Source organism: Tetrao urogallus (assembly GCF_951394365.1).
Source record: "Tetrao urogallus genome assembly, chromosome: 5".
Lineage (NCBI taxonomy): Eukaryota > Metazoa > Chordata > Aves > Galliformes > Phasianidae > Tetrao > Tetrao urogallus.
Genome location: NC_136818.1, coordinates 60,629,175 through 60,650,914, shown reverse-complemented (window position 1 = coordinate 60,650,914; position 21,740 = coordinate 60,629,175). Strand labels below are relative to the sequence as shown.

General features: G+C 42.5%; 2 protein-coding genes across 2 annotated transcripts in view; both read left to right on the top strand.

Moving 5' to 3' along the window:
* Positions 1 to 8,658: 8,658 nt before the first annotated feature.
* On the top strand, positions 8,659 to 17,362 carry NSMCE4A (NSE4 homolog A, SMC5-SMC6 complex component; the record flags this gene model as incomplete). Its single annotated transcript, XM_079535645.1, has 10 exons — positions 8,659 to 8,974; positions 10,790 to 10,870; positions 11,431 to 11,561; positions 13,144 to 13,295; positions 13,574 to 13,673; positions 14,666 to 14,756; positions 15,387 to 15,481; positions 15,952 to 16,000; positions 16,639 to 16,727; positions 17,273 to 17,362. 10 exons carry the CDS (start codon positions 8,659 to 8,661, stop codon positions 17,351 to 17,353), a joined length of 1,185 nt encoding a protein of 394 aa, XP_079391771.1. The 3' UTR covers positions 17,354 to 17,362.
* A 1,352-nt stretch (positions 17,363 to 18,714) lies between these two features.
* Positions 18,715 to 21,740, top strand: part of ATE1 (arginyltransferase 1) — a gene marked incomplete at both ends in the record, with an annotated part of 68,537 nt that continues 65,511 nt past the window's right edge. Inside the window, 4 exons of the mRNA XM_079535216.1 lie at positions 18,715 to 18,817; positions 19,393 to 19,456; positions 20,324 to 20,386; positions 21,050 to 21,153. Coding sequence (XP_079391342.1) covers positions 18,715 to 18,817; positions 19,393 to 19,456; positions 20,324 to 20,386; positions 21,050 to 21,153 — 334 coding nt within the window. The remainder of the gene's footprint in view (positions 18,818 to 19,392; positions 19,457 to 20,323; positions 20,387 to 21,049; positions 21,154 to 21,740) is intronic.

Sequence of the window (21,740 nt, the reverse complement as noted above, 5' to 3'; positions counted from 1 at the left end):
ATTAGTGTCTCCTCATCATTAGCAAATACTCAGGGCTCAGGCTTTGCAGGATTTTACCTCAGTCTTGCTTTTGATTTGGGGGGGTTTCCTGGAGACCAGGCTCAAAAAATAACTGTTGTTACGTATAACTAGGTGCTGAATTTACATTTTACATTTTTAAGCAAAGATTGTAATACCGAATGTAAAATTGGGAAGAAAATCTTCAGAAATCATCTGCAATATTGGCTTCCTGAGTCTGGAAACAGTCTAGTTCAAGATGTCAATTCCCCATTTAATCTCAATAAGATTTTAACACCAAAATCTAATTATGCATTTCGAACATCAGCTGTAGTTATTTTGGTTTTGGTCATTATGACAGATGGAACTTGACAGATGAACAGATGAAACTTGATTCCACAGTTGGTTTCTATTTATCTGCTATTTATCTATTTGTCATTGAGCTGTTCTTTCAGCCCTGGGAAAATTAAAAAAGGTAATAAAGAGAATGGAAATAAGTAACATTGGTCCAGCTTTCTTCCAACTGCAACAACGATGTATGTAAACAGCTCTGTCACTTCAGTCCAGTGACTGGAGTCATATTTGGATGTGGACTCCAAAGTGAAAATGATAATTCTCCCATTCACAACAGCTGTTTTTAATGAATCACAAAGCACGTGGAGATACCACTGAATGAAAAAATAACAACTCTAGTCCTAGCATGAAACCGTGATCATCTCTTGTACCCAAAGAGTGGATAGTAACCGTATTTTAAGTTAATGCAGTGAGCACAAAATAAGGCTCACAGCTGTTTGTCCAGTTTAAAGGTCATATAAGGTTGGAGGACATGCACCCTCTGTAGCTACTGGGATAAACTGAACTGAGATTGTCTCTTCTTGTATCCAGATGTGATTATTCTTTTCTGGTGTGATCAAACATACATATACTGGAATTCACCAAGTATGGTGAAGGAATAGCATTATTTCTGATAAGTGCAAGAACGTGTAGATTGACCCAAACCTCTTCAACCTTCAGCTACGTAAGAACAGAACTTGCCATGGAAAGTTATTGTGAGACTGTAGAATTCATTAAAGCAAAAGGCTTAAGCACCATTTCCAAAACTCTTGAAACACTGAAATAATGCTGGGCCTAAATATAATGTGCATAACAACAAAGAAATGTTAAGGCTAGTTTATTACAGTGCAAGAATGTCATCTTGAGTAAAAATATGCCAATGCTCCGTGCTCCTGATGCACATCACCTCTGATGAGAGCACTGAATGAGAAACCCATCACAGAAACTAAAAAAAGACTTGAGGTAGCTCATGAATTTATACGCCCCCCATCTCACTGCATCGTGCAGAGATTTTCATATGGGTTCCATAAAAGTGTGCAGCGCTCCAAATCTGTGGCTAAAAGCAGCTTTTTCTCATAAAGAAAGTGGTTAAGTGTAATTTTCAGTTTACAGTTGGAAGTGGCATGGAAACTGTGAGTAATAGACAATGCAACAAGTAGGCATGGAGCTTACTCCAACAGCTAGTGGCAATTACCGTAGTTTCAGTTCAATATGCTGCATACGTAGTACACACAAAGAAATATAAAAAAAGCCTCAAATCATGGTAGTCTAATCAAAAGCTTTTTCTATGAGGATGAAAAATAGGACAACAGCTCACACTATCCTAGGATAATAATAACAAAAGTGAAAGACAGCTATGTATAATACATCACATACATAGTGTTAGAGAATTCATAATCTGTACCAAGCAAAACCAAAATGGAGCTCATTAAAATCTAGGCGTGCAAGGTCTAGAACTGCAGATTTATTAAGCTGTGCTTTAACAATTAGGATTTTGATACCTGGGAGCTGCTGCTTTGTACTTCTCTTTCTGCAGCAGTCTGCTTCTGGCTGCTGCAAGCAGGTGCTCATAATGCAAGAGTTTGATAGTATCAAAGATCACTGTGCTGCAGGAGACCTACACATAGCTCTGCCTCTTTGAGAGGGTGAGAGAAAAGCTGACATTGAACCTTAAGAGCATGAGGTGGTGCTATTTGGCTGACAGCTCAACAGAGTCACAGAAAATAGGGCTAAGGAGGTGTTTATCTCCCCCCAGTTGTTGGTTTTTTTTTTTCTTCCAGGTTTTATAGAGGAAACATATTTTGGGAATGGAAGAAAATGTCCTTAAGCTATTTTTCCTGAAGATCTACTTAGCAAATCCTTGCCACTTGGTCTAATTTGAGCACTTCAGTCAGATCTATTCTGCACGCACTGCCATTGCATTGCCTCCTTCCTAAAGATTCCTGTTTTCCTTCATTATCACTAACGAGATCATCTTGCTTTCTTAATCACATTTATACTGGTTTTGTTTCCTTCTAAAACTCTTCTGTTGCAAATACAGCAATTGCTCACAGCCAAAAGAATTATTAGCATGACACCTATCTCATTGTGGTTGGATAGCTACAAAAAGTTTTTATGCTATACACCCAGCCTGCATGAATCAAGAGAATCTTTTCTGATTACTTACATTCAGAAAAGCAGATTTCATTTAGATAAATTAAATCATTCTTACCTTTCACCCATGCAGACAGACTTTACTGCTAGGAGTCCTGTACAATTCCCCACAGCACACCGCTGCTCTGAATATGAAGCAAACAAACACAGCCTGATCCATTTGCAAGGACTCAGAGCTGGCTGAGCCTTGGTTTGCCCAAGCACCACGGGTGCTAGCTGGATCATACGCTTACTGTGAAACCAGAGAACTACATGAGTCTGTCAAGTCCTAACTAGCATTTTATGACAAATTTATTTTGGCAAGAATGTATAGTGCAGTATTGTGTCAGACTTGCTGAGCCTTATGCATTCTGTATCTGTCTTGATGGCTGACGTATTTTCACAGCATCCCATGTGCAAGAGTGTCTAATGGAAAACAACACAAATTAAGTCAAACTTTTATTTCACCCTGTGATCTTTAGAAGCCCATAGTTAAAAAGGATCGTGTCAAGAAAAACTACAATCTGTGAAGTCTGGCTGTCAGCAGTGCAATTCTTCTGTCATTAATTGCGGCGGTTGAATGTAGAATCAATTGAATTTAAGCTCTTTAGTTGGGTTTAAGCTTAGATCAGAGACACGGGACAAAAGTTCACTCTCTTCAGTTCTGGAGTTGAGGGGCTTCTATATGTTTATTCCACTGGCATTACAAAACATAAAAGCTGATCTGACAGTTTTCTGAGGTGACTCCACCTCCCCACCTCTCCTGAGAATGGTCAGCTGTCAGTAGGAAAGCTTGCTTTCACCTTCCTCATGAGAAGAAGCAGCACAACACTGATTAAAAACTGCCCAGAACTACAGGGCAGTCATTCTCTAATACTGCCACAGAAGATGAGAGGTGTAAGAGGATTTTAAAGAAAGCCTCAAGTGACAAAAGGAATATCGTTGATATTCTTCACAAGTACCATCCTCCTTCCTACCCTCCAGATGAATGGAAGCTGGAAATGAATGTAGGGAGCCCACCTCGATCTGGAGGTTGTTCTACGGTCTGAACTTCCACAGATGTCTCTTGCTCCCTCTGCCATCCCCATCATCTGTAAGGTCTCCAAACGATTGCTTCTCTTTCTATTCCTGTTCCGCTCACTCTACATCATGCAACACAAACTAACCATCAATTTACAAAATAAGTTGATTTTTTTATAAGGGAGAAATGGTCTGCAGGCACATTCTCTAAGTGTGAAGTACACTGCTGGACCTGGAGACAGTTGTGTCACTTTTTTTTCTTTTCTTTTCTTTTTGTAGGCTGACAAGCTGCCTTTGGACAGGTGTCCTCTTAACCTGTCCCACAAACCAGTGCCTAGATGACAATTCAAGTTCAGCCAGTCACTGACAACTTGCTTTACTGGTAAATGAGCAAGCTGTCAGATAACATAGACCAGCTAAGGCCTTTTTCCTGAATGAGGTTGACTTAAATTTCTTGCCACAGTCTGCTTTGGGACTGTCTAAATGTTTGCTTGATGAAAAATGCTAACTAGCTGATTTGGGAGCACGTGCAAACTGACTACTGGTCCAAAGAGCTGTGCGCCCAAACCTGTCGTCACACATCTCTATTTCAAAGATGGAAAAATGCATGCATGTAAATGTAGATATAGATTCAGATGCAGATGTGGAAGGCAGGGTAAGGGAAACTAAGACAACAAGGCTTAGCTTTTCTGTCCATGGGCCCATCTGAACCCTCTGGCCAACTACCAGCCCTTCTACCAAAACATAATGGCAATATAAACACTGTTTATTAGAAAAATGCAGAAACAATTGAAGTACCTCCGGCCTTACGTGTTAGCAACGTATTTTAATATAATAACACAATAATAAAATCCTTGTTAGCCTCAAACTAATGAAGTACTATTTTAATCTTAGTCCTCTTAGCAGGAAAGGCTAGAAGTGTCTTCAGATACCTGAAGATCTATAAGAAGGAGGTCTGGGTCACCAGAGGTAATTTTCCACCTGTAGGTGTGGATGATGGTCAGCTCTCACTTAGGAACATGGTTAAACATCTGCATAATCTTTCTAGAGAATAGCCAGCTAATTTTATCTCTGAAATTCTGCATATGAAACACATTCTTGTCGTTACATGGCAACGTAAAATCAACAAGCAATCCTTTCTGAAACAAATCCTTAGAACTATTTCTGAAAAAAAAAAGGGAACCATGGAAGAGTGCCATATTAAAAAAACTCCAGCATTTGCAAATAGCTATTACAGTCTGTAATGTTGCAGCATGCTTTTAAAATAGCTGTTTTAGGACATGCATGCTAATATCAGTCTGTTGGTCTTAGAAAGATACTATTAAATAGTCATCATCCTGTCGTCTACATTATAGGTTATGTGGATTGTAAAACAAGTTATACGAGAGATCATGAAACTATAGAACCTCAAAGGAACTACTGTGTTTTTTCTGGTAAGCAGAAAAGTTTCTTTTACTCATAAGACACTCCTTTCACCTTTTAGTAATGTCTAAAGCATAATTAGCAAACTGCTTTGAGTCTAGACATTTTTAACTTTAAAGAACTAATAAAATATTACTTACCAGTTTTCCTCTAGACTAAAAATGAAAATACACCATTCAATTTACCACTGATTTTTATAACCTTCTGCACTCCTTCTCTCCTAGCCGGTGTATGGATCCCCTTTCTCCCTGGATCACATGAAAGTGTTCTATTAATGTGAATTGGCTTATGTTTGAGAACACTATGCTGGAGAGCTATGAAGTGTAAGGAATCTGACCCAGGGATCTGCAGGGCTGTGACACATCAGTTCTTTACAGGAATTCTCAGTTGCTGGTTGAGAATAACACAAGATAGGTCCGGTACACGGCGTGCAGTCTGCTGTCATTGTTGATGTTAGTAAACCTTTTGCCTAAGGCAGTGAGACAAGTTCTGTGATACACCACTGTAACTGGAATTTTCCCCTCTGGCAGTCACTCCAGGACTGCAGTGCCAAGTGTCAGGCTGCCTCTCCACCCAACTAACTCAGTAAGTTGGGAAAACTATTCACCACTAAAACACACACAGCCACAGCATGGCTGGAAGCGATAGCTGCATCAAGAAAAACACTGCAAGTCAGCACTGCTCTGCATATTTCCTGAGGAATGCGTTGCTGGAGTTCAGAACAAACATTCGAGGTCTGGGATTGCTACGAGAGTACCTGGCAGAAGAAAAGTCTCCACCACCATTCCGTTCTAAACCTCTTTGCCAGTGTTTAGTCTTCTCTCGTCCACACACTTGGCAAAGAGGGAAAGCAGCCCGTCTCTTCTCACTGCGGATAAGATGGATCTCTCAGCCCACTTGTCTGAATGCAGTAGTAGAAGACAGACGCACAACTGGGTTTTCTTTTGCTCCAGAGGAAGCAAGTCTGACCTACTTTACCCACAACTGGAACATTATCTTTGTGATTCTTTCAGGAAAAATACATGCCGCTGCAGTATAGATGACTCAACTATAAAATCCCATACCAGGGGTGGGAGAGAAAAGAAAGGAAACCCACACCAAACACCAAAATGACTTTAAGTAGAACACTTCCTCTGTTCCATCATTCCTCTGAAAGATCCTCCCTTGGAATATATTATTTCAGACAGGAAAAAGTTGTTCCTTTCTTCATAGATTAAGTTACATGCCTTTAACCGCACATAATAAAAACAGAATGAATTCAGTGCAACGTGTGAAGAAATGACTGAACTGTTAGCATAAAGCCAATCACAGAAGCACTTAGGTTTAACAACACTGTTTGCATAGTGCTGGCAACGTCTGAAAGGTGATAACTGCCAGAGACTGCCATAAGGAAAAGGGAATTCCTATGGATTTTCTGAAGAAGAAATTACTGCCATATCAGAAGTTCAGTGTCCAAATAACTGCATACAGTTATGCACAATATTGTGGCCACAACTCCACAGAGCACTAACTGCCTTTTCATCGTTGTTGTTGCAAAAACACGTTCTGCATTTGATTTTAATTCCTTTGTTTTTCCATTAGAAACGCATTGGCCAGACCACCAAGGCAGCAGCAGTCTGGCTATTCTCCACTCTGATGCATCATTGATGTATGTATATATTTCTTGATCCTGCTTTCAAAGCTCTGTTTTGTACTTTTTTCTTTTTAAATAAATTACTCTTTGAGTATAATGAGAAAGTGGAAGGCATTGGGTGTTTTAGTCTGTGCCAAGCAGGACTCTCACGTGTTAATGGAGCAACATTGTGTCAGTCCTTCACTTAATGAAACATTCCAAATCAATGAAGGGTTCCCGATGCCAAAAAAGGTTTCATCCTGTCTGCTTTCTCCCCCTGACATCACAGCAGATTGGGTCCCACGTGTTTTGCAGAGTTCTATTAATAATTGTTCCTCTGAAAATACCTTCTTGCACTGGCACCACGTACGCTGTGATCTGATGGGCTGTAACCTAACCCACTGTGCTGGAAGGATATCTGGTGCCACATTGTTACCTCCCATAGCATTATCTGTAAACATGGAAAGAAAAGCTCCTGCAAGAACCTCGTGTATAAATGTATAATGTATAACTGTGCATTTCTACATTAATAAAATTCTTTTTATTATTATTATTTTTTTAAGATAGTCACACTCATTTAATGAAAGTCCACTCACCTGTATTTGCTTGCAGAGCTGGCAGCTGAATGGCAAGTATCTCAGACACTGCATTTCTCATGTTTTCAGTTAGTCTAGCACCCGTTATGTTTATTATCTTTATTTCAGGAATAATTACCGCTGTGCGTCTGGTCTTATGTTGCAATTTTGTTAGATAATAATAGCTTGCTTTCTCTCTTCATCCTGAACAGCAGCACTTATTTTGGAGCATTCAAGGGAAATGGAAGAAAGTTGATGCTTTACAACCATATGCAACATTGCTAGGCATGACTGCTGTCTCAATGTAAGATGTGTCTTTTTCCATTAAAGCAAGCAGACTGCAGACCTTGACCTAGCCAAGACACACAGTTAACACCACTGGTAATTAAGTTCTCAGCACCATATGAAATAGCATCATCTCTCTTTATTTGATGTCAGTAGGGACTGCTTTGAGCTGCTTCCTGAGATACAGCATCTGTCTGAGCTTCTGTGTGTTGTGAGTTATACAAAGCACGTGCTGCTAAGAATGAGAATTCAGTTGGAGACTGCAGCTGAGTTCCACTTGCCGGATAACCAGTGCTGGCACAGTGGCTCTGTGGCACTCTGTCATGAGACAACACACTGAACTCGTGCTGCCTGACGCTTCCACCCCTGAAACCCTGTCCTTTGGAAATGCTGTATCTTTATGCTCAGTGCTCACACATTTTCTTCCTCCAGGTGAGCCAGCAGGAGGAATGTAGCAGTAAATGCTGAAAGTCTTTCATACTGCACAGTATTCTTGTTAGAAACAAGTTGTTATGCTGCACAATGCTTGCTAGGCTCTCATTATGCTTTTTAGTGCTGAATTTTTAACGTGTTGCCTTTTTCAGAACACTTTGCCATGTTATGGCATGTCTGAGACAAAGAGCAATCTGTGTAGCCGATGAATAAAAGGCTCTGCGAGAAAGGTCAGCCATGGATTCCAAGAAAGCAAGCATCATCTGAAGCACAAGACTGATGTTTGTCTGAGGCTGGATAAATGCATTTCCTCTGCAATGCCCTGAGCCTGGCAGGCCGCACTGAGCCGCGCACCGCTTCGCCTTTCACAACTTTCAGTCCTGAACAAAGCGGTCGCCCTAAGAAGCTTCGGATCGGCATCGCGACAGCAAGAGGCGATCAGCCTTATTAACGCAAGAGGCTGCCACCTTTATTAAGGCAGGAGCGAGCACCTTCATTAAGGCAGGAGGTGCGCGGGCTGTTGGACTGCGGCGCATCTGCGCCCTCTCCCGGTTCACCCGTTGTAGCGGATGATGACACGCGCTGCGGGCGGCATTCACCGGAAATAACCGCTACGGGCGGTTTGATCAGCGAACGGGCTCAGGCCGGCTTCGAGCTCCGTCCCGCCGAGGGACAGAAGCGCGGTGGGCGGCAGGGAAGCGCAGCGCAGCCCCAGCCCCAACCACAACCCCGCAACTCCCGGCCCCGCCAACTCAGGGCAGGCGCCGCCCCGCCGCTGCGCCGGGCGAGAGCGGTTCAGCCCCGCCCGCTTCTCCTACGGCGGCCGCGCGGGCCCGAGCCCCGGCAGCGATGGCCGAGTCGGATGCAAGCGGCGATTCCTTCTCCCCGCGGAGTTCCGGCTCTGCCCGCGGCCGCCTCTCGCTGCCGTCCGCCTCTCGCAACGGCTCCGTCTCGCAGCGCAGGCGGCGGCGGCTCGCGGCGAGCCTCGGCCGCCCGCCCGCCTCCGAGAAAGGAGACGAGGAGGATGAAGAGGAGGACGAGGACGACGGAGAGGAGCCGGAGAGCGAGAGGCCGCGGCCGCCGGGGAGCTCCGAAGGCGGCGGCGATGAGCGCAGCAGGAGGATGATCCGCAACCAGTACCGAGAGCTCATCTGCAGCGTGCAGCGTGAGGCGGGGCCGGGGGATGTGAGCCGTGAGCCAGGCCGGCAGGTGCTTCCGCCCCTCTGCTCCGTGCTGGGACGGCTCACCTGGAGCGCTGCGTCCGGATGGGCTGCGCTCAGTGCGGGAGGGACGCGGAGCTGTTGGAGCGCAGTGCAGAGCAGGGGCACAGAAGTGAGCAGAGGGGTGGAACCCCTGCCTGCGAGGACAGGCTGAGCTGGGGCTGTGCGGAAGGTCACAGCAACCCCAGGAAACCCTACGGGATTGGGGGGGAGTGGCTGGAGAGCTGCCTGACGGAAAGGGACCTTGTTGTGCTAATGGACAGTACTGAGTATGAGCCCAGGTGGCCGAGAAGGCCAATGGCATCCTGGCTTGGATCAGGAATGCTGTGGTGAGCAGGACTAGGGAAGTAATCGGCACTGGTGAGGCCTCACCTCGAGTGCTGTGTTCAGTTTTGGGCACCTCAGTACAGAAAGGACATGGAGGTGCTGGAGCAGGTCCAAAGTTGGGCAACAAGGCTGGTGAAGGGCTTGGAGAATATGGCCTATGGGGAGAGACAGGAGGGACTGGGGCTGTTTAGTCTGGGGAAAAGGAGGCTGTGGGGAGACCTTATTGCTGTCTTCCAATATCTGAAAGGTGCCTACAGTGAGAGTGGGGTTGGTCTCTTCTCAGTGGTGACAGGACGAGGGGAAATGGCCTCAAGTTGCACCAGGGTAAGTTTAGGTTGGATATCAAGGAAAACTTCTTTACAGGAAGGGTTGTTAAGCATTGGAATGGGCTGCACAGGGAGGTGGTTGAGTCACCATCCCTGGATGTGTTTAAAAACCGTTTGGATGTGGTGCTCAGTGATTTAGCAGACAGTTGTTAGAGTTAGGGTGGCATGGTTAGGTCGCGGTTACACTCAATGATCTTTAAGATCTTTTCTAACCTGAGTGATTCCATGATTTAGAGTGGATATAATGAAGAAGATATTTATGATAAGGGTGTTGAGGCGCTGTATGGGGTGCCCAGGGAGGTGGTGGTGTTTGAGCCTTGCAGACAGCCAGAATGAGGGGATGGAGCAGTGAGCACCTGATGGGGCTGTGGGTATCCCTGTGCACTGCAGAGGGTTGGACCAGATGGCCTTTAAGGTGCCCTGCCAGCTGAAGTGATTCTATGAGCAGCTCTCCAGATAATTGCCTGTGTTTCTGCTTCCTCCACAGAGGTTTGCACTGTGTTGCTTTTCTCAGTGAGGCATTTGGTTTAGTAAGCAGTGCCAAACTTAGCGAGGTCTAGTGCTTATTGCTTCCTGCAGGCTGAATGTGTAGAGCTGTTATAAAAGAATACAGCATGGTTTATGGATGGGTCAGTCTGTGCTTAAGAAAAAACAACAGTGCTGTCTATGCCAGTGCACTAAAAGAATGGCAGTAACTAAGAACTGCACATCTGAAAGCCTTGTTAAATCATGTGTATACCTCAAATATAAGTGTGTTTGACCTGGTGACATTCAGAAATCACCAAGCATGTATCTTTTTGCCTTTGTTTTTTATCCCTTTGTTTCCTGAAGTCCTTAGTTGAAATGGATGAGGTGAGCAACACAGAGACCCCAGCAGTATTTAGTGGCTGCTTTGGCACAGATATGGGCGTTTAGCTGCAGCTAAGAGGAACCTGGGATCTATCAATTTTGAGCTTTGCAGTAAAACTCATGGGATGTGTGTAATTAACACAACTTCAGTAAGATGTGATGCGTGAACAGGACAGTTTTGATTAAGGTGTGTGTATGTATGTATTGATACTTCTATATTTACATAATTTAGGATTTCATTTGTGTCCTTTCCCCTAGAAAATCGTGAGGATATGCTGAGTTCCAAAAGCAACAGGCTGACGGAAGCTTTGGAGGAAGCCAATCAACTGTTCACTGGAGGTAACAAATTCTGTAGTCCTTGTCAGAGATGATGGATTAACAGCCAAATGTGAGGAGATGATACTCTAATAAACAAAGAAGGGCAAATGAATGAAGCTGACATCCAAGTACTTTATCAGAAATATTAAAACATAATGTTAAGCTAAAGAGGAATTGTTTGAATAAGGTGTTATGAGAAGAAAATCTAATTACAGTAATGTTTGTTTGTGCTTAGAAATGCTTCGTGCTTTATCTTGACTATGTAGGATGGAAGTAATACCCAAAAGATATAATTGTAGATGGGTTTGTTTCACTTGGAGGGGAAAAAGACCTCAAATGTTGAATGAAATGCATTTTTCATTGTTACAAGATGACACGTTGGTTCTCTGTGCTTGCCCTTGTTCAGCCATCCTCTCCTTTTCCCTTTTCTAATGGAAATGGCAGTATTATGTAAGTAATTGTGTTAGAGGTCATTGCAATAGAATGGTTTACAAAGCTCCACGCTGAGGATCCCCTGTATGCTGAATTTGGTTTTTGACAACTGTGTATTGCTAACACACAGTCTTTTTCTTCTGTAACAGTTTCCCGTGCACGAGAAGCTGCATTGGATGCCCAATTTCTTGTCTTGGCATCAAATCTAGGAAAGGAGAAAGCCAATGAGTTGCGCTCAGAGATCACAACGTTTGATTCACTAACATTTGCAGAAGATTTGGTAAGTTCCAGACTTTGGCTTTGCCCTATTTTTTTCTTTTTATAGACTCATAAAAGAAAAGCCTGAGATTGTCAGGCAGCACCTGCCAGTTCTGATGGGACATAACTGTTTTCCTCTGAATTTCCTTGATTAATGTTCTGGTTAGTTTTGCTAATTGCTTTAAACAGTGGGTTCAGCATTTCCAATCTGTGTAGGTGAGAATCTTAACTCTCAAATGTAGGCATTTCCCTCTCCCCATTGTTGTACTGCTGCTGCTTTGTCATAGTTTAGTAGTGCATGCTTTTAGGGTTGTCTTAAACGCTTTCTTTGATAGACAGCGTTCTCTTGGTTCACCCTAAGCAGTTTCTTTATCTAGTCTGCTGCTTTATGTGTTTTTGAATGGAGTTCTCAAGGTTCCACGTGTATTATTCAGATGTTTTTAGAGATGTCAGTTTATCTGTTTTTTTTGCAGTGGCCAGATGGAAGAGTGGCTTTACGATACCACTGAAGCAGACTCTTTCCCCCTTCCCCCCCAGTTTTCAATTCTTTATTAAAGCTGATTCCTGGGGAAGGACTGGGGGATGTAAGGTTGGGCCAAATAAGCTGTTGTATGATATTTGGAATGATAGGCTTCCTGGAGCTATGTGGTGGTCAGAAACTGAGATCTAGTGCAAAATGCATTCCTGCTCCATACGTAATTTAAAGACTGTTAATGATTGGTTTTATTTACCCATAGTTTTTCATTGCATTACTGATGCTGTGTAGTGATTACTGGAAACAAAAATACTATGTGTAAGTGGAGATGTACCATGTTAGCTCCTTACAGAAATCAGTGAGTCTTTTATCAATGCAGCTATTGAAATAGTGGGGCTCACAATCACTATTAGCTGAAAGCTTATGGGGAGTTGCTGCTGCAACCAGTAGGGTTATGGCAGGAGTCAACTCTTGTTCTTGATTCCATTGACTGGATAAGCACTGTGCTCCATTTTTGTTCCACTGATAATTAGAGGGCAGAAACTCATGTGACCTTTGTCTAGGAGTGATGATAATCTAAGCAATGAAAAACATAAGAGGCTGTGTGTATTCTACAGTGTCTGCTGTCATTTGTAATGTAAGAAAGAGAAGTTTGTTGAAGGGGGAAAAATGCAATTCTTTGGGTCTAGTGAAGTGTCTGGAAATGCTAGATTGATTCGTATTTGAAGCTTAAGATCTCTTGAAATGAAATTTAAATTTTGGGTGCATTTTCTTACCGTCCACCCCATGGTTTTTCCATACAGTGGTTTAGACAACTACAGCTCATTCATTTCTATATGAAATTGATTCACTGCAAAACACTGATTCTGGATTTTGTCATCTAAAGTAGATGAAAATATCTGATGTTAAATCCTCTGTTTAGATACAGCATGACTTGCCTGTGTAAGTTACGAGTCTGTGCTTTTTCTGTATTGATTGAGCCTTCAGGAAAATCAAATTTCTTTTGCTATACTGTGACATTAAATAGAAATCTAGTAGGACAGACACCAATACAGTTTTTCACCATTGGTCTGTCTGCTAGTCTTTCTTGATGAGAATTCTCACTGCAGTTTTCTTTTGCCTTTTGAAGCTGACATTCATGGGCATAAATCGCACGGAAACAGAGGGAAACGATAGCGATTCTGAGAACACGTCAGGTGGCTATTTACCTAGCAGCGCCTGGTATAAGCTGGGAGAAGAAGCAGAAAAGTACTTCAGGAGAGCACCTTCTTTTCATTACATGTAAGTTTATTGCAGCACAAGCTAACAACCCTAAGTGGTTTTAATTCTGATTAATTACCTTTAATGCCCTGGACTTGAGTTGAGTTTAATCTCAAGTCAGCCCTTAAACGAGGTCTAAGAGAGGTGCAGCCAGGCTCCACTCCTGGTCATAAAGTAGAATTGCCTTCACCTGTGCTCCCAGGGCTGACCAGGTCCTTTCCCCAGGTGCTCAATCAGTGGTTCAGGCTGTGATTCAGCAATTCTCATACACATATATATGTTCTTTTTATTCTGCTTAGGTTGGGGTCTTTCAAGTCTGAACCTCCCATGCCCAGGCAACGGATTGAGAGGCAGAGAAAGGCTCCAGGAGGGGAAGGAAAGCGGGCAATGCCTGCTCAGGTTTGTGCACTGCTGTCTTTGTTAATGACTTGTTATAAGAGAATAATTTCAAATGACATAGAAATCTTTTTGTTATTATTTTGTAGCTCTTACCTGTATAGCACTAAAAGATTCAGACTTTACTATTATGCCTCCTAATTTGTTTTGTGTGGACTACAGCACTTCATTAACTGAGTGGAATGAAGTAGGATTTATGGACTGTTTGTCTATTTTCATTTTTCCCTGCTAGTTTCTAGTTTTTGTCAAACGTTCACTTCCAAGAATGGTCTTTCAAAACATTGTATAAATGTAAGAAATATCTACAGTGAGTGACTGACAGATCTTCCAAAACCATAAAAAGACCAATGGAGCTTGTATGGCATTACTGCTTATGGAGAGGTATCAAATGCCCAGTTGTACCCACAGAACTGTGTCAAAATACAGCAGAGAATGGAGAGGTTTTCTTTTTTGCTCAGTTTTCAGAGAGAAGGATGTTAACAAACGTCTCATGAAGAGTGAGAATTTCCAGCTTACTGTGATTTTGCAGATCTTATAGTATATTTATGAAATGTTTTTCTTAGACTCTTTAGTGTCTTCCTAAGATGTTGGTAATTCTCCAAGAGGAAGGAGGTTGAATTGATTGAATTTAAAAAAAAAAAAAAAAAAAAAAAAAAAAAAAAAAAAAGGAAATAATCGGTATTCTGTTTGCCAGCCAATTCATTTGCATGGTTGGCCATATTCCAAGCTGAAATGCCTGGGACAGTAATCATCCAAAGAGACCAAGACAAGTTCAAATCAACTTATTTGCTCTGACTCTGACAGGAGAGGCTGAAAACATATCAACTGAAAGTTCACTGCTTATACTGTACAATGGGAATTCATTCCTAAATCCCTTTGTAAGTTTTCAGATGCTTGCATGAGCTTCTGTAGCTGTATGTGTGACATAGAGAAAATGCTATCTGTTACATAATGAGTTCCTAAAAGGTCAGTTTCATATTCTTGTCTTATAACAGTTAAAAAAAATGGAGGAGTCTCATCAAGAAGCTACAGCGAAAGAAGTGGAGAGGATCTTGAGGTTGTTACAGACTCATTTCAGAAATGATCGTAAGTCTGGCTCAGTTTAGCTTTTACAGCATCAGTTTGAGACTGAGTGCTCTTATCTTCCACGGTTAAGAGCTGTTAAACTACAGAAGCAAAATGAGGTGAAGTTGATGTGTAGAAATGTTTATTCCGAAGGTCGTGTACTGACTGTGTATTCTTTATGAAATCTGATTGGTTGAGGCTTCATTTTAGTCAAAGAAAGGTTGAGATGAAGGGGACGTGTAGAGGTCATCTAGTCCAAGCCTTGCTGATGTAAAGCCATCTGGAGCTGGTGCCCAGGACCACATCCAGCTCTTGAAACAGGTTCCACAACCTGTTTGATGGCAAAGTCAGTTTAAACTGTGTCTTTGTTTTTAAGAGGTAAATCAAATAGTGGTGTACCTACAAAGTGTTCTGTACACACGTGTGTGTATACGTGGGCCAAAAGGTGGAATGAAGTATTCTCTGGAAGCTTTTTTCTGCATGTGTGCAGTTGTGAAGTCAGCATTATAGCTAAGTCACTGTAAGCACTGCCTTAATTTTTAGAGTGAGTAGTGCTGTTAACTTGTGTTTGTGTATTAGTTCTACAGGTATCACCTGTTTGTTTGTTTTTTATTGTTGTTGTTTTTAACTAAACCATTTTGACATTGCCAGCTCGTACTCCTATTTTCTTCTTTGATCTTGTGGTTGATCCAAACTCCTTTGCACGCACTGTGGAAAACATCTTCCATGTGTCCTTCATAGTAAGGGTAAGGCAAGACAAGTTCTTGAAATCTCACTTGAGTTGCTGGAATTACATGGAAATCTTGATTTCTTGTTTTTATGTGATATTGAAATAGTAGGATTTAAATATTAGAATTCCTGATTAGGTTTCCACAAACACTCTGATATTTTGGAAATGGAATAAAACAGAAAATAGACTATTTTTGTACTGATATTTCTTGCTATTACAGCAAGTTTCACAATGGTTAAATGTTTGCTATTCATCTTTTCAAAAAAGAGTTCAAGCATGCATATGTTAGTATTGAAGAATTATTACATGTCAATATTTACTGCACTTAATGCATTTGCCTTTGTAAGCACAGTAATTAAATATATTGCTATTTCTTGCTAATTAGGATTATTAATGTATGTTTATGATGATGTAATGTTGTAGTAGTGACTATTTATGTATATCACTGCATTATAACATCTGAAATCTTCAATCCTCTGTCTTTAGGATGGTTTAGCAAGATTAAAGCTGGATGATGATAAATTGCCAGTAATAGGTATGTAAATCTAGCTTTAAAAAACTGTTTTTATTGTCATAACATTGAAAAGTAGCTGTATCTTAATGTGTTCACAAAGCTTTACAGATGTGTAGCTGAAAGAGCAGAAATTAAGGGGTAAGCAGTGAATGTAACTGAAGGCACAAAGAGATTTATAAGACTAATTGAAAAGTTTGAGACTTTTAAATGTAGAAATATGGAAAACCTGTTATGATGACTTGCACAAATTACCAGTAATAAAAAGTTATTCTCTTACCTTCAAAGTGATATTTTGCTTGATAAGTATGTGTGTACTGCTATGTTTTGAGGAAAATACTTGTTTTCCTTTGTTTATCCAAGACAAGAAGTGCTGCAGCTTTAAAACAGTTGGAAAGGAAACGGTACGAATGGGGTCTCCAATTCTCATTCTCACAGGGTATCGATGGGATTAAGACTTGGTGAGATTTGATAAAAACACCCAGACCCTTCTGGGAATCTGGAGGAAGTAAGGCTAGAGAAATTTCCTTAGGCAGCAGGTAGTACAGGCTATTGTAAGAGAGGAATTTAGTAGAGTACATGTTAGTGATATTGATGTTTGTGAAGCTTTTGTGTTCCTGAAGGCCACTGTAAAGATAATGAAAATACAATATTTTGAACAGAGCCTGTACAGAACGAAGAAAAAAATGATGACTACAGTGCTCGAGCACAGAACCAAGTTGTCATCTCCCTGAGCCATGAAGAATGGAGGGTATAATACTTGATAACTTTGATTCATTTATTTTCCCTGAAGTTTAAGAATACCTGAGAGCTGTGTTCTTACGTACTCCAATGAGGATGAATGTTCATATACGATTATTACTGTTTCATATATTACTGCATTTAATTCCATGGATTCAAGAACAACCACAAATCTGATGAATGTTTTTAACCCCAAGAAGATGGAGAAGTGGATGGCAGTTCCATCTTTAACCCATGAAGCCCTGCCAGTTTAAGTGCTTTTGACTTTAATGGCTTTTTTTTTTTACTACTTTCTGAGGACTGCATAATCACATAATCTGTTATTTCCCCTTATACATGATATTTGCTCCTAGTGGGGAAGTACATTTTTCCTCACTGTTCTGTTTTTTTTAATAAAAAGTTTCTTAGATAAAATTTTCTCCTCAGAATGTTCAGAACAGGCATTCAAAATAGTGCTTTAATATGAGAAACTTCATTTACACCTGTTGATAACTGCAGTTGTATTTAAATAGTTCAGCCCTGTAACTGACATACTTTTCTGTCACTTCTAATTAGGAAATTGTAGAAACATATGAAATAACAGAACCGATGATCAGCCCTCCTGATAGCATTGAAGATGAAATGGAGACAGCTTAATTGTTCGGGTAAGGACCCCAAGGGTGGATACTTAGACCCCAAGGGTGGATACTTAGACCCCAAGGGTGGATACTTAGACCCCAAGGGTGGATACTTAGACCCCAAGGGTGGATACTTAGACCCCAAGGGTGGATACTTAGACCCCAAGGGTGGATACTTAGACCCCAAGGGTGGATACTTAGACCCCAAGGGTGGATACTTAGACCCCAAGGGTGGATACTTAGACCCCAAGGGTGGATACTTAGACCCCAAGGGTGGATACTTAGACCCCAAGGGTGGATACTTAGACCCCAAGGGTGGATACTTAGACCCCAAGGGTGGATACTTAGACCCCAAGGGTGGATACTTAGACCCCAAGGGTGGATACTTAGACCCCAAGCGTGGATACTTAGACCCCAAGCGTGGATACTTAGACCCAAAAGATACAGTGCTGAGGTCTTTATGCATGTGAGGAATTGCAGGGAGATGTATGTAAAAGCACTTCAAGCTGGGTAATTGAGTGACATCATGGCTTTTTACATTCTTGATCTCTTCCTGGGTCGTATAATTTCTATATGGTAATTAACTGACAAGTTCATAGGTGATGGTAGTTCAATTGTGGAATGTTATATTGAATTACATTCCTGAAATGTTATGCTGTGAAGAATCACTGCAGTTCCTGTAGTGTTTCTTCTAACATGCCGACAGCTGAGCTGGTTAAGAGTAGTCTGAGAAGGGCTTAACCTGTCTGGTTCCCTCCCACATCCTTTAAACAATAGCACTGAATTACTGTATTATCTCTGTGGTAAGTTCTATATCTTAATTAATACTTTCTTCTTTTTTCCCCCTCTAGGTGCCTTAAAGAAAGATACTTAAAAATGTATTCTTGAATTAAGATTTTATCTGTATATATTGCAATATTAAATTTATTTTTATTCAAACATCGGGGTACTTTAAGCTGATTGCGGTGATAAAACGCGCTCAGGGACTGGCGGTAGCGCTGAGGCGGGCGGGGCGGCGCTCCGGGCGGGACCGGGCCGCCATGCGCCGCGCCGTGGTGGAGTACCGCGGCTGGAAGGAGGGCTACCGCTGCGGCTACTGCGCGTCGGCGCAGGGGAAAGTCTCCGCCGGTGAGCGGGGGGAAGCGGGACGGGGCCGGTGCCGGGAGCCGCGCCGCTGTGGGATCGCGGCCGCCCTCACTAAAGATGGAGGAGTTCGGCGGTCTGCGTGGGGAAGCGCGGTGAAGATGGCGGAGTTGCTCCTTCCGGCGGGCTCCGCCCGCGCCGTGCCCGCAGCAAAGATGGCGGCGGCGGCCGCTTCCGGCCGGCGCGGAGCGCGGTGTGAGGCGGCGAGCGGCGGGGAGCTGCTCTGAGCCGGGGAACATGGCGGCGGCCGGCAGCTCGCCGACGATCGTCGAGTACTTCGGGGGAGAGGACGGGTACCGCTGCGGCTACTGCAAGAACGAGAGCGGCAACCTCTCCCACGGTGCGGGCCGGGCGGGCGGGGAGCGAGCCGGGCTCTGAGGGGGCCGCTTTGAGGGAGGGCCGTCTCTGCGGCTCCGTGCTCTGCCTGGGGCACGAGTGCCCCGACAGGGCCGCGTCCAGCTCTTACACGCTGGTAGTAATGCTCGGCTCCTGACCCAAATGTGACCCAAGCGCGTCAGGTGCTGGTGTTTGGTTGCTGCCTGCAGAAGTTACAGGTTGTTGTACTCTTTGAGTAACTGAGGTGAGCCTGCTTGCTTAGGCATGGCTGTGCTTAAGACGGCTAAAACCTCGTGTTTCGCAGGTGATTTCCTTAGAGAAAGGCAGCTTGTCTTCACGGCGAGGCTGGCAGCTTAAAGTGTGTATGTTTGGGCAGCCCCGGGGGAAGAAATGGGAGGAGAGGAAAACTTGTTGCTGTCTTTTAATCACTGATGAGATTCACATGTAGCCATGTCCTTGAGAGACATCTGTTGGTGTCCTGTTAGCTGTGTAGTTTTATGTAACTTCTGTAGAACTTGTTACATCTTGTGTTGAATTGTAGTTGTTGTTGCCAATCGAGCGTGTTACTGTTTCCTTCAGGTATGTGGGCACATTCAATGACGGTTCAAGATTACCAGGACCTCATAGATAGAGGATGGCGAAGGTAAGTATAAAATGATACCAAAACATCACCAGCTTAAATTCATTCTCCTTTTGGTCTCCTTTTCTAATAGAATCCCTTGACCACAGAAAATGCTACTTTTCCTAAGGTCTGTTTTTAGGGGTATGTGGGTAGATATTTTGTTGTCATTACTGGAGCTTATGCTTGCAGAATAAGAAGCAGAAATGAAAGAGTATGTGTGCAAGAGGAGTGTAGTGGAAACACAAAGTCACAGCTTGAAGCAGTGACTGAACACTTGGTGGAAGGCAGGGCCAACCCAGGGCAGCTCAGGTGCATGCAATGCAGCTGAGTGACTGGAAAGGCTGGAGCCAGCATCCACCCCCCTCCCAGACCTCATTTAAGGGCTGGCGGTGGGGGTGAGGGGATCTTACTGGAGAACCCTGCCTAACAGAGACTTTCCAAGAGTAAGCAATTTCCTTTGTTTCTGTGTCTGTGGGTGCTGTGTTTGAGCATATCCTTGTTTGCTGCAGCCTGGGACTTGGCTACTCTGCTACTGTTGCTCCACTTTCCATTCTGTGACAGTGTACAGGCAGTTCTTGTCAGCTGCTTGCACTTCTTGGGAATAAGTGAGGATGTTCAGGGGGGAATGTGCTGGAGAATCTAGGGTATTATTCTGATACATAGAAAGCGCTCTAGATGCAACATGCTTTTTTAAGTTGTGCTCTCTGGTGAACTTTCATTAATGAAAATGTATTTATTCTGGATGGGTAATATGTTGATATAATGGCAAGAAGCTGTGGAGCTTCCTCTTCAGCTTTTGATACTATTAGATTTTGTTGTTACTTAAATGTTGGTTAACATTAATATTGTAAGATAAACGATGATGAAAACAGTATTTATTATTTTTAGAAGTGGAAAATACGTCTACAAACCTATCATGAATCAAACATGTTGTCCTCAATACACAATAAGGTAAGAGAGTTGGCTTATGGTACTGTATGTGGTTTGAGCATTTAAAGTGTGTGCAACCATTATGCTCATTGGCTTAAACACACAGGACTTAAATTCATCTACTCTTCGTTATACCAAGTATATTCCATTGAGTTTCTGCGCAGGCACATTGGTAACTCTGTGATGTTGTCATTGGCTTTGTAATGTTTTCCTGAATGCAGTCTGTACCCTTCCCTTTTGTTTTGCATTGCAGTCCAAGGCAAGAGTTCAATGACTGCTGTTTTGTTTGGTGGTGCAGGTGAACCAGAATGCCTGTCTCTCCAAAACTGCTTTAGTAGCCCAAATAAGGGAGGCTGTCAATTGAATAGGTATAAATGATTCTAGGTATGCTTTTCTGCCACTAGTGGTTAGATTCAATGTTGTGTCTATAGATAACTAAGTTAAAAATTTCTACTGTATTGTCCTCCTAGGGAGAACTTTTCTTTCTGTAGTGCTTCAGGTCACAGTGGTATACTTCTGTGATTATTGAATGTGTGTGTATTGCTATAATAATGATATAATGGAGAACAGGAGAGCATAATATGATCAAATCAAGACTGTTGATAAGCTATTTGGCCACTTATCACTTCATAAATTTCCTTGTATTTTGAAGAAATATATGAAGCAGTCATAACTCTTTTGAAGGTGCCAGGCACTGCGTTTTCAGACCTCCAAATCTCACAAGAAAGTTCTGAAGAAAATGTTGAAGTTCATTTCGAAAGGAGATGTTTCAAAAGCAGTGAGTGAAGGTAAGAAACTCCTAGATTTGGAAAAAGCAAGGCAGGTGTTTGAAATGAGGATCAAGTTGCTGACTGACTGATTGAATGGCATCAGTGTGATTTGTTGTTTTTGTTTTCTGCATGCAGTCCCCTTTGTAAAGGCCTGACTAGGTTATGTCTTTACAGTATTTTGAATCAGGGGCACAATGCAGTGTAGAGAACAAATTGTGGCAGCTGCCTTGCTCTACTGGAGGATATTCCATTGCTTTTGGCATGTACCAGTGTATTTCCAGTTTTACATCTAGACACAAGCTTGCTTTGTAGCTGATGCTGTAGAGAATCAGGCTGTTATTAGCTATCATAAAAGTGATAATCGGGAGATGACCAAGCAGGGCAGTGAAAAGGAAGCAGAAACAGGAAGAAGGGTTTTTCCTCCAAGTGACTGAGAGGTGACACTTTGCTTATCCAACACCAAAACCAGACACTTTCAATTGTGGTGGAACCTGTCGTGTCAGTTCTGAGGCCTAATTTCCCTCTTCTGAAAGGACTTGTAGTGTGAAATTAGTGGAGACCACCCAATTTTATTGGGAAAAAATGAATCTCTTATTTGTAAGATA